Source organism: Orycteropus afer, unplaced genomic scaffold (assembly GCF_000298275.1).
Source record: "Orycteropus afer afer isolate SDZICR_OR568_19922 unplaced genomic scaffold, OryAfe1.0 scaffold00123, whole genome shotgun sequence".
Lineage (NCBI taxonomy): Eukaryota > Metazoa > Chordata > Mammalia > Tubulidentata > Orycteropodidae > Orycteropus > Orycteropus afer.
Window position 1 is genome coordinate 1,082,916 of NW_006921710.1, and position 11,567 is coordinate 1,094,482.

Below are 11,567 nucleotides of genomic sequence, written 5' to 3' on the forward strand. Positions count from 1 at the left end.
ATTGAAATGTCCCCATCTTTTTGTAGTTTGAGTGGTTCCTTTCTGGCAGTACAAGATGTTCTGGGCTCATCTGGTATTTTCTCTGACCTATTTATCAATGCAGATAGTTGTTTTTTGTTTAGCCACAATACACTGTATACTAACAATGAGCTTTTTTTTAGATTTCTGCATGCATTTAGTTAGGGTAAAAATATAGAATCATAGCTTATTTTTGTTATAGCTCTTTAGAGTTTGTCCATGGAGCAATCTTTGGATTCTGGCCTCCACCCTACTTACTAATCCTCCCAGTTTCATACTCTGGGCAGTTTTGATAAACCTGCCTCATGTATCTTCATTCAGACATTTAACAAATGTGGCTCCTTAGACAACTTCTCGCTTTCGCATTCCCTCTTGCTGATTTTTCCTTCTTTGAGACTGCTAGGACTTGGAAGATTATTTTAAGATATAAAAGCAAAGTACCTTAAGTTGATGGTAATCATAAACTATAATTATAAAGTTTCGTAGCAATAGGTTAACATTTGTAACTTATTAGAATTTACAGTGCATTAAAAAGCAGTGAATTATACCAGAAGAACTAGATGGTGCCTGGCTACCACTGTCAATCACTCGGAGGGGAATCTGTGTAGGAGATCCTGGATAGAATGGGAGAACAATATGGAACAAAAGTCAAAATCATTAAAAAAAAATAAAAAGGACTGGGTTTGCTACTCTGATAGAGCCTAATGGAACCCCTGAGACTATGGCCCCTAGCTCCCCTTCAGGTCTAGACTTGAACCCACACCTGTGGCTTCCAGCCAAACAAAAGACAGGCATATGAGGTGAACATTTACATTAGGTAGATATACTTCTTGAAAGAGAACAATCATAAGAGAAAAGAAGAGCTGTGTAAGCACAGCGAGACAGCTCTGCGGGTAGTAATGCATGGGAAAGAAGGACACAGCAAAGAGGTAGCTATGGGGAGGAGGGGGGAGGGGAGCTGTTGCATTGTGGGAAATTGCAGTCAGTGTCATGAGACAGTGTATATGAGCTGCTGTATGGAAAGTTAATTTGCTCTGTAAACTGTCACCCACATCACAATTAAAAAACAACAAAAACAGTGAATTATGATTAGTGATTCACACACATTCATATAGATGTACTTTCAAATCAAGAGAAAATCCTTTTCTGTGGGTTTTTATTATTGGTACAGGTCTACATTTATGGATTTTTTTTTTTATCTCCAGGATTTCTAGAACATAGCCTTTGGGAATGTGAAAGGTTTCCTGAGCTTTTGACTGCTTCCAGTACATCACTAGAATACTCCAAAATCTGTACCACTAGTAGAAAACTGGAGCTCTGGTGATGTAGTATCTAAGGCATTTGACTGCTAACTAGAAGGCTGGTGGTTCAAACCCACCAGACACTCCTCTTCAATCTACTTCCGTAGTGATACCACCTGGGAAACCCAAGGAAGGGTTGCTATGAGTCGGGTCCAACTCCATGGCAGTGGTTGCATTTTTGTGTTTTTTAGTAGGAAACCTACCTATTCACACAGAATAGGCGTGACACATTGTTTTTGTATCTTTCTCTAGTCTTTAGATGTCTTCTTTTCTGAACATAGGTACAGAATGAGCACATGTTGTTGGTGTACGCCAGGTGGTGGTTCCACTGTTGACTTCCTAAAGCGCTATGCAGCCAGAACCCCCACCAGTGAATTTCAAACAGCTAATGAAGACCTCTGCTACTGCTTGGAATGTGTGGCTGAGTACCACAGAGCACGAGATGAATTGCCATTCTTGCATGAGGTAATTTAAATTAGATAAGCAATATTTTTAAGACCTTGATAACTAGGAAAAGAATAAGTAAACTCTGTTGGAAACATTTGAGGAAATGATGTGATTTAACTTCTGAAGTCTTATTATGGCTGCCTCTCTAGTACCTTGCCTGTTGGCTGGGACCTAGTAGATGCTGAGTAAATTCTTATCGACTAATAGAATTGAGTTGAAACCTAAAGGAGAATTTTCTAATCGATTAGTCATTCTGGTATAAAATCAATTTTATGCAAATTTATGTGTGGGACTTTTTTTTAATATATATAATTATTTGAGAGTATACAGTTTTGCTTCTTTTTTTGATGTCAGTATATGTGACATGTCTGAATGGTTTGATTATTTTTCTTATTGGTAAATAGTTCTTTTTTTTGTTTACTCATCATTTTTTAAATTTCCTTTCTATAATTAAGGAACTGAATGCCATGAGGTGTTTGGCTGCACAGAAGCAGCCTCAGCTTCTGCTCTTCTGTTGTTGTAGTAAATATATCAATCACATAAGTTTGCCAGTTCAGCCCCCCACAGGTATACAACTTATTGGTGCCATCTACAGCAATTGGTGTGCAGCCCTACTCCTAATCAGTGCGATTCCTGCATCACTATTGTTGTTAAGTGCCTTCGAGTCGGATCTGACTCATAGCGACCCCTCCTTGGGTTTCCGAGGCAGTATCACTACAGAAGTAGATTGCCCAACCTTCCTTCTGAGGAGTGGCTGGTGGGTTTGAACTGCCAGCATCACCATTAGCCCCTCCTTTTCCCCTTCGTCCTGCCCTTGCTAACTACCAACACACCTTGGTGTCTGTATACTTGTCTTTTTCTATATAAGTGAGATCATGCAATATTTGTCCTTTTGTGATTGGCTTATTTTGCTTTGGATAATGTCTTCAAGCTCCATCTGTATGTAATATGTATCAAGATTTCATTTCTCCCACTGACAGAGTAGTATTCACTTGTATGTATGCACTCCCTTTTGTGTATCCATTCATCTCTTTATAGGCATTTAGATTGTTTCCACCTTTTGGCTATCATGAATAAGCTGCAGTGAACACTGGTATATAATTCTGAGTCTCTGCTTTCAGTCCCTCCCCTTCTCGATTAAAAAAAAAAACCTACTGCCATGGAGTTGATTCTGACTCATAGACCACCAGTGGGTTTCCAGGGTGGTAAATCTTTATGGAAGTAGATTGCCCGGTTTTCCTTCTGTGGAGTAGGTGGTAGGTTTGAACCACCATCCTTCTGGTTAGCAGTCAAATGCCTTAGGCACTACACCACCTGAGTTGCTTTTAGTCATCCTAGTGGGTATGTAACGGTATCTTATTGTGTGGTTTTGATTTGTTTGATTTGCATCTGTCTGATGACTAATGACATTGAGCATCTTTTCATGTGTTTGGTGACCATTTGAATGTCCTCTTTGGTGAAATGTCTGTTCAAGTTTTTGCCCATTTTATGATTGGGTTGTCTTTTGTGAAGGTTTCAAAGTTTTATATGTATTTTGGTTATTAGATTCTTGTTGGATATATGACTTCTGAAGACATTATTCCAGTTGATAGCTTGTTTGTTCTTTTTTTTTTTTTCCTGGTAAAATCTTCTGATGAACAAAATTGTTTAATTTTTATAAGGTCCCATTTATTTATTTTATCTTACACTGTTCCATTAAAAACTAGCCCTGGCATTGTTGCCCCTGCTTATTCTTACAAGGATTTTAGGGTCTTCAGTTTGCACCTTGAGATCCCTTAATCCATTTTGAATTTGTTTTTGTGTATGATGTGAGGCGTGGATCCTGTTTCATTTTGCTGTATGTGGAAATCCAATTTCTCAGTACTATTTATTGAAGAGATTCTTCCTCCCCATCAAGTAGACTTATCACCGTCATTAAAAATTAGTTGACTATAGATGTGTGGGAGCTCTGGTGGCATAGTACCTAAGGCATTTGACTACTAACCAGAAGGCAGGTGGTTCAAACCCACCAGCCACTCCTCGGAAGGAAGGTTGGGCAATCTACTTTTGTAGTGGTACCGTCTCAAAAATCCAAGGAGGGGTCGCTATAAGTTGGATCCGAGTCAACGGCAGTGCTTTTTTTTTTTTTTTTTGGTTTATAGATGTGTGGTTTGTTTCTGGACTTTGAATTCTACTCCATTGGTCTGTGTGTCATACCAGTATCAGGCTATTTTGATTAATATACTTGCCTAATGTTGTGGTTACCTAGTGCCGCTCTGACAAGAATATATCACAAATGGATGGCCTTAACGAATGGGAGTTTATTCTCTTACAGTTCGAGAGGCTAAAAGTCCAAGTTCAAAGTGCCAGGCTCTAGGGGCTGGGTTAAAGCCCCTTAACCTTGGGTTGCAGCTCTGCCTCCTGCTCCTGGCCCATTGAAGCTGGAGGCTTTTCTTCACTCAGCTGTGGCTGCTGAGTCTGATAGACTCAAGGTTGACAAGTAGAAAGACACAGTCCCGATGTTACCAAAACATATGGCAGGCCATTATTTTTAAGTCCATTGTAAGTCCTGAGGTCAGCAGAGCATGGCAGGCTGCTGAATAACGACACGGCTACATACAGGGTCTAAGCGTGCCATAAGCTCAAGACCATTCCCCAAGGCTTCTGCTTATGTACAGGAAGCAGGCCACATTCCCTCAGGCATAATCAGCTGCTCATAGTAGATTCCACCATGTAGTTGATTGCCAGTCTCATCATGGGGAATACTACATCCAGCTGTCCAGCCACTCAACCAGGCCCAGCCCAGTTGACACACAAACTGAACTACCGCACCTAGTATGTTTTAAAATCAGGAGGGGTGACTTCTCCGACTTTGTTCTCTTTCAGCATTGTTTTAGCTTTTCGGATCTCAGGCTTTTCTAAAGTTGAGGATTAGTTTATCCAAAGGGAGCTGTTGGAATTTTGATTGGGATTGCGTTGAATCTGTAGATCACTTTGGGTAGTATTACATTTTAACAATAATAAGTCTTCCAATTTATGAACATGGAACATCTTTTTTTTTTTATTTAAGTCTTTGCATTGTTTAAGTCCTTCATGACTCTGGTTGGATTTATTCCCAGGTATTTTATTGTCTTAGATGCTATTATAAATCGAATTGTTCCCCTAATTTTCCTTTCAGATGTCTCATTTTTTGGTATGTAGAAATCCAACTGATTTTTGTTTGTTGACTTTGTATCCTTCAGCTTTGCTAAATTAATAGCTCTAGATTTATTTTTTAATGAGTAAATGGTATAAAATTCTAACCAAACCAAGCTCACTGCCATTGAATCATTTCTGTCTTACAGTGACCCCTTTTGGGTTTTTGAAGCAGTAAATCTTTATGGAAGTAGATTGCCCAGTCTTCCTTCACAGAGTGGCTGGTGCGTTTGAACCACCAACCTTCTGGTTAGCAGTCAGAATGTCTTAGGCACTATGCCACCTTATAAAACTCTAAACGACTCCTTATAAAACTCTAACGGCTCCTTATAAAACTCTAACGGCAGGCATATATTTCAGTCATAGTAGAGAATTTGAAAGAATTCTAGATACATGAGTCTAAATATTTGGTTCATTACATTTATCTGATGAAAAACAACACAGATATTAGACATAAAATATATGTCTATCATTGACATAGTACAAAATATTTAGAGGAAGAGAGGTTGATTAGTTATGAATTTGTGTTGAGAAAACTTTTGTATTTGTAATGTGTCCTGATTATGAAACTAACCAGCGTATTTATGTTAAAAGTTAATGTTTTAAGGTAAGTGCTGTGGCTAGAACATGGAAGGATAAGACATAGAAGGCTTAGTTCATGTCTTTGACAAAGAAGCTTTAGTTTCATATTTTCTTTTGAGTACAGTAGGTAGTAATATTACGTTTATAGCAAAAATATGCAAAATAATTGTTTAAACATTTCATATTCTATTTAATCTTATAAAAGTAGTCTTATTTAGTGACTTTTTAAAAAATCTACGTTGTATGATAAGTCTTTAAACTTTTAAATTTTTATACTTGGAAAAAAGCTTTGTAGAAAGATAATCATATTTAACATGTTTTGTTGATAATAGAATGCCCATTTTTCTTTTCCTGTAGGTTTTATGGGAATTAGAAACCTTACGTCTCATAAATCATTTTGAAAAATCCATGAAAGGAGAAATTGGAGATGATGATGAATTATATATCGTAGACAACAATGGAGAAACACATTTATTTGACTTTACTGGCCAAGACTTTGAAAATAAACTCCGAGTTCCTCTTCTTGAAATACTGAAATATCCTTACCTGCTTCTACATGAGCGTGTCAGTGAGTATCTTGGGTCTCTTCCCTGCCTCCCACTTTTATTGTGGTGAAGACACACACAGTAAAATACTGAACAATATAACAACTTCCCCATTTACAGTTCAGGGACATTGATGACAATTTCCATGTTGTGCCACCAATATTGCAATCCTTTTTCAAAATATTCCACCACCATTAGCGTAAACTCATTGCCCACCAAACAAAAGCTTCCCTTTTCCCCTTTCCTTCCACCCCTGTTGTTGTTGTTATTTGCCGTTGAGTCGGACCCGACTCATTGCGATCCCTCCTTGGGGTTTCTAAAGCAGCATCACTATGGAAATAGATTGCCCAACCTTCCTTCTGAGGAGTGGCTGGTGGGTTTGAACCGCCAGCCTTCTGGTTAGCAGTCAAGTGCCTTAGGCATTGCACTACCAGAGCTCCTTTCCACCCCTGGTAACTACTAATAATCTTTGGTTTCTATCTATCTTTTTTTTTTTTTTAATACTTTCCAACCTATCTAGAAATTTTCTCTCCTTTCCCATCCCTTCTCTGGTAACTAACAAAGAAAGTTTCCTTCTATGTATAACCTTTCCTTGACTTGTTAACATTAATGGACTAATAGAATATTTGTCATTCTGTGATTGACTTATTTCGCTTAGCATAATGGCCTCCAAGTTCACCCACGTTATGCGGTGTTTCATTATTCTTCAGGGTTGCATAGTATTCCAGTGTGTGTATGTACGAGTTTGTTTATCCATTCCTCAATTGATGAGCACTTAGGTTGTTTCTGCTTCTTTGCCATTGTAAACAGTGCTACAATGAACATGGGTGTATATAATCTACTCGTGTCCTGGCTCTCACTTCTTTAGGATATATATCTAATAATGGGATTGCTGGGTCAAATGGTATTTCTGTTTCCAACTTTTTAAGGAATCGCCATACCAATTTCCACAGTGGTTGTATCATTTTACAGTCCCACCAGCAGTGTAGGAAAGTCCCAATCTCTCTACATCCTTGCCAGCATTTTGTTATTTTCTGTCTTGTTGAACTTTGCTATTAGTGCTGGGGTAAGATGTATTTCATAGTTGTTTTGATTTGCATCTCTCTAATGGCTAATGATTGTGAACATTTCTTTAAGTGTTTGTTGGCTGCCTGAATATCTTCTTTGGTGAAGTGTGTGTTCATGTCTTCTGTTTTTCAATTGGATTGTTTGTCTTTTTGATGTTGAGGTGTTGGAGTTTTCTATAAATTTTAGAGGTAAGTCTTTTGTCAGATATGTCATTGGTGAATATTTTTTCCCATTCTATAGGTTCTTTTTTGTTGCACATAAGAATTTAAGTTTTAGAAGATCCTAATCTAGTTTAGGAGCTTTGGTAGTGTAGTGCCTAAGGCATTTGACTGCAAACCAGAAGAGTGGTGGTTCAAATCCACCAGCCACTCCTCGGAAGGAAGGTTGGGCAATCTACTTCAGTAGTGATACTTCCTCCAAAACCCAAGGAGGGGTCGCTATGAGTTGGGTCTGACTTGACTGCACATAACAACAACAACAACAACAATCTAGTTTATCTTCTGTTGTTTGTAGATCTTGGATTATGTTTGTTAGTCAATTCATGACATGAATTAGGGCCCTTAAGTTTGCCCGTTTTTTTCATTGATGAGCTTTATAGTTTTAGGTTTCACATTTAAGTCTTTGATCCATCTGGAGTTAGTTTTTGTGTGTGATGTGAGGTATGGATCTTGTAATTTGATTAATGTAAAGTTGGGCAATTTACTTCCATAGTGATACTGCCTGGGAAACCCAAGGAAGGGTCACTATGAGTTGGATCCGACTTGATGGCAGTGAGTTTTATTTATTTATGTGGTGTTGCTGTGGGTAAGACAATTGGCTGCTAACCAGAAGGTCCGCAGTTCAAACTCACCACTTGCTCTGCGGGAGGAAGATGAGGCAATGTACTTCCTGTAAAGATTTTTAGCCTTAGAAACCCAATGGGGGTCAGTGTGAGTTGCAGTCAACTTGATGACAGTGTGTTTGCCCCCCCCAATGTATGATTACATACTTAATATTATTTTTTCCCAACAAAAGTTTACAGAGAGAGGTTGAAAGAACTGTACAGTGAATACCATATACCCACCACATAGACTTTATAATTATTAACATTTTCCATATTTGGTTCATTCAGTTCATTTTCATTCTTATAATGTCTCTGCATCTCTTGTCTGTCAGTTTGTCATACTGTGGTGACTTGCATGTTGCTGTGGTGCTGGAAACTATACTACCAATATTTCAAATACTAGCAGGATCACTCATGATAGACAGGTTTCAATGGAGCTTCCAGACTATGACAGACTAGAAGGAAGGACCTGGTAATGAATTTTTTTAAAAATTAGTCAGTGCAAACCTTATGAATAGCAGTGGAACATTGTCTAATGTAGTGACAGAAGGTAAGCACTTCAGGTTGGAAGACACTTAAATTATGTCTAGGAAAGAGTTGCCTCCTCAAACAAGAGTCAACCATATGATGTGGGTGGACTAAAGCTTTGGGACCCTCATTTGCTGATGTGGCTGGACTCAAAATGAGAGGAAACAGCTACAAATATCCATTAATAATTGGAACATGGGAGTTTTATGCAGTATTAATCTAAGAAAATTGGAAGTCATCAAAAATGAAATGGAATGCATAAAGATTGATATCCCAAGTATTAGTGAGCTTAAATGGACTGGTATTGGTGATTTTTTATCAGGCAGTCACATGGTCTATACTGGGAATGACAAAGTGGAGAGTAATGGGGAAAAAATATTTCAAGACCTATCCTGAAGTACAATGCTGTCTATGTTAGGATACTGTATATGCTTATGTGGTTAAGTTTGTATGTCAGCTTGGCTGGGCCTGGTTGAGTGGCTGGGCAGCTGGATGTAGTATTCCCCATGATGAGACTGGTAATCAACTCCGTGGTGGAATCTACTGTGAGCAGTTGAGTAGCTGCCTTAGGGATATGGTCTGCTTCCAGTATATAAGGAGAAGCCTTGGGGAACGGTCTCTAGCTTATGGCATGCTTGAACCCTGCATGTAGCCAAGTCATTGTTCAGCAGCCTGTCATGTTCTGCTGACCTTGGGACTTTCAATGGACTTGAATTAACGGCCTGCCATGTGGTTTAATAACATTGGGACTGTGCCATTTTATTTGTTGACCTGGGGCTTGTTAGCCTTAGCAGCCAGCCGCTGCCTGAGTGAAGAGATACCTCTTACTTCGGTCGGCTGGCAGCAAGAGGCTGAAGCCCAAGGTTGAGGGGCCTTCACCAAGCCCCTAGAGCCTGGCACTTGGAGCTTGGGCTTCTAGCCTCCCGAACTGTAAGAGAATAGACTCCTGTTTGTTCAAGCAATTCTATTTGTGGTAAATACTCTTGTCAGAGCGGCACTAGGTAACCAGAACCAGAACTTCCTTATAAGGAAGACCAGTTAATATGATTATAATACTCAAATTTACTATCAGCCACTAATGCCAAAGATGAAGATAAATAAAGATTTTTACCAACTCCTGCAGTCTGAAGTTGATCAAATATGCAATCAGGATGCGTTGATGATTATTGGTAATTGGAATGTGAAAGTTGTAAACAAGGATCAGTAGTTGGAAAGTATGGCTGTGGTGATAGAAATGTCACTGGAGATTGTGTGATAGAATATTGCAAGACAAATGACTTACTCATTGCAAATCATTTTTTTCAACAACATAATGTTTGACTATGCATGTATACCTCACCAGATACAATACACAGGAATCAAATGTACATTGAGATGATGAAGCAGCTCAGTATCATCAGTTGGAATTAGACCAGGGGCTGGCTGTGGAACAGACCATCAGTTGCTCATATGCAAATTCAGGTTGAAGCAGAAGAAAATTAGAACAAGTCCACAGGAGCCAGTGACCTTGAGTGTATACCCCCTAAATTTAGAGACAATCTCAAGAATAGGTTTGAGGAATTGAACACTAATGATGAAGACCAGACATCTTTAGATATGATGACATCAAGGACATCATACACAAAGAAAGCAAAAGATCATTAAAAAAACAGGAAAGAAAGAAAAGATGAAAATAGATGTCAGAAGAGACTCTGAAATGTGTCTTCAACATAGGATAGCTAAAGTGAACAGAAGAAATGATCATGTAAAAGAGCTGAATAGAAGATGTCAAAAGGCAGTTCAAGAAGAGAATAAAGTGTTATGAAATGTACAGAGACCTGGAGTTAAGAGAACCAAAAGGGAAGAACACACTTGGCGTTTCTCAAGCTGAAAAAACTGAAGAAAAAAATCAAGCCTCTAGTTGTAATATTGAAGAAGGATTCTATGTGCAAGATATTGAACAATATAGGAGACATCAAGGGAAGATAGCAAGAATACATGGAGTCACTGTACCAAAAGAATTGGTTGACCTTCAGCCATTTCAGGAGGTAGCATATGATCAAGAACTGAGGGAACTGAAGGGAGTCTGAGCTGCTCTAAAGGCATTGGAGGAAAGCAAGGCTCTAGGAATTGACAGAATGCCGATAGAGATGTTTTAGCAAATGGATGCAATACTGGAAGCACTCACTCATCTATGCCAAGAAATTTAGGAGACAGTTACATGGCCAGCTGACTGTAAGATATTCATATTTGTGCCCCTTGCAAAGAAAGGTTATCAAACAAAACACAGAAATACTGAACAATATCATTAATATCACATAAAAGTAAAATTTTGCTGACGATAATGATAATTCAAGCTGGATTCAGAAGAGGACATGAAATGAGGGATATCATTACTGATATAAGATCATCTTGGCTGAAAGCAGAAAACACTTTGTAACAAAACACTTTGTTATTGACTATGCAAAGGCATTCAACTGTGTGGATCATAACAAATTGTGGATAACATTGAGAAGAATGGGAATTCTGGAACACTTAATTGTGTTCATGCAAAACCTGTAATACAGATCAAGAGACTGTCATTCAAACACAACAAGGGAATACTGCATGGTTTAAAATCAGGAAAGGTGTGTGCTGGTTGTATCCTGTCACCCTACATTCTCAGTGTATATGCAGAGCAAATAACCTGAGACATTGGGGATGAAAAAGAACAGGGCATCAGGATTGGAGGAAGAATCATTTACAACTACGATAGACAGTTGGTACATCCTTGGTTACTGAAAGTGAAGATGACTTGAAGGATAGTCTGCACCTCAACATAAAGAAAACAAAAATCCTCACAACTGGAGCAGAAAGCAACATCATGATAATGGAGAAAAATTGAAGTTGTCACTGATTTCATTTTACTTGGATCCACAATCAATGTCCATGGAAGCAGCAATTAGGAAATCGAATGACATATTACATTGGGAAAATGTGCTGCAAAAAACCTCTTTAAAATGTTAAAGATGTCAATTTGACAATCCACCAACTTGGCCTTATAGACATCTATAGAGCACTTCACCCAACAGCAGCACAATATACATTCTTCTCCAGTGCACA

The 11,567-nt window shown here is 38.5% G+C and overlaps 1 protein-coding gene across 1 annotated transcript in view; it reads left to right on the forward strand.

Moving 5' to 3' along the window:
* The first annotated feature begins 1,607 nt into the window (after positions 1–1,607).
* SETX (senataxin) overlaps positions 1,608–11,567 on the forward strand; it is a 129,306-nt gene continuing 119,346 nt past the window's right edge. The window contains exons 1-2 of the mRNA XM_007944204.2: positions 1,608–1,784; positions 5,880–6,090. Coding sequence (XP_007942395.1) covers positions 1,608–1,784; positions 5,880–6,090 — 388 coding nt within the window. The remainder of the gene's footprint in view (positions 1,785–5,879; positions 6,091–11,567) is intronic.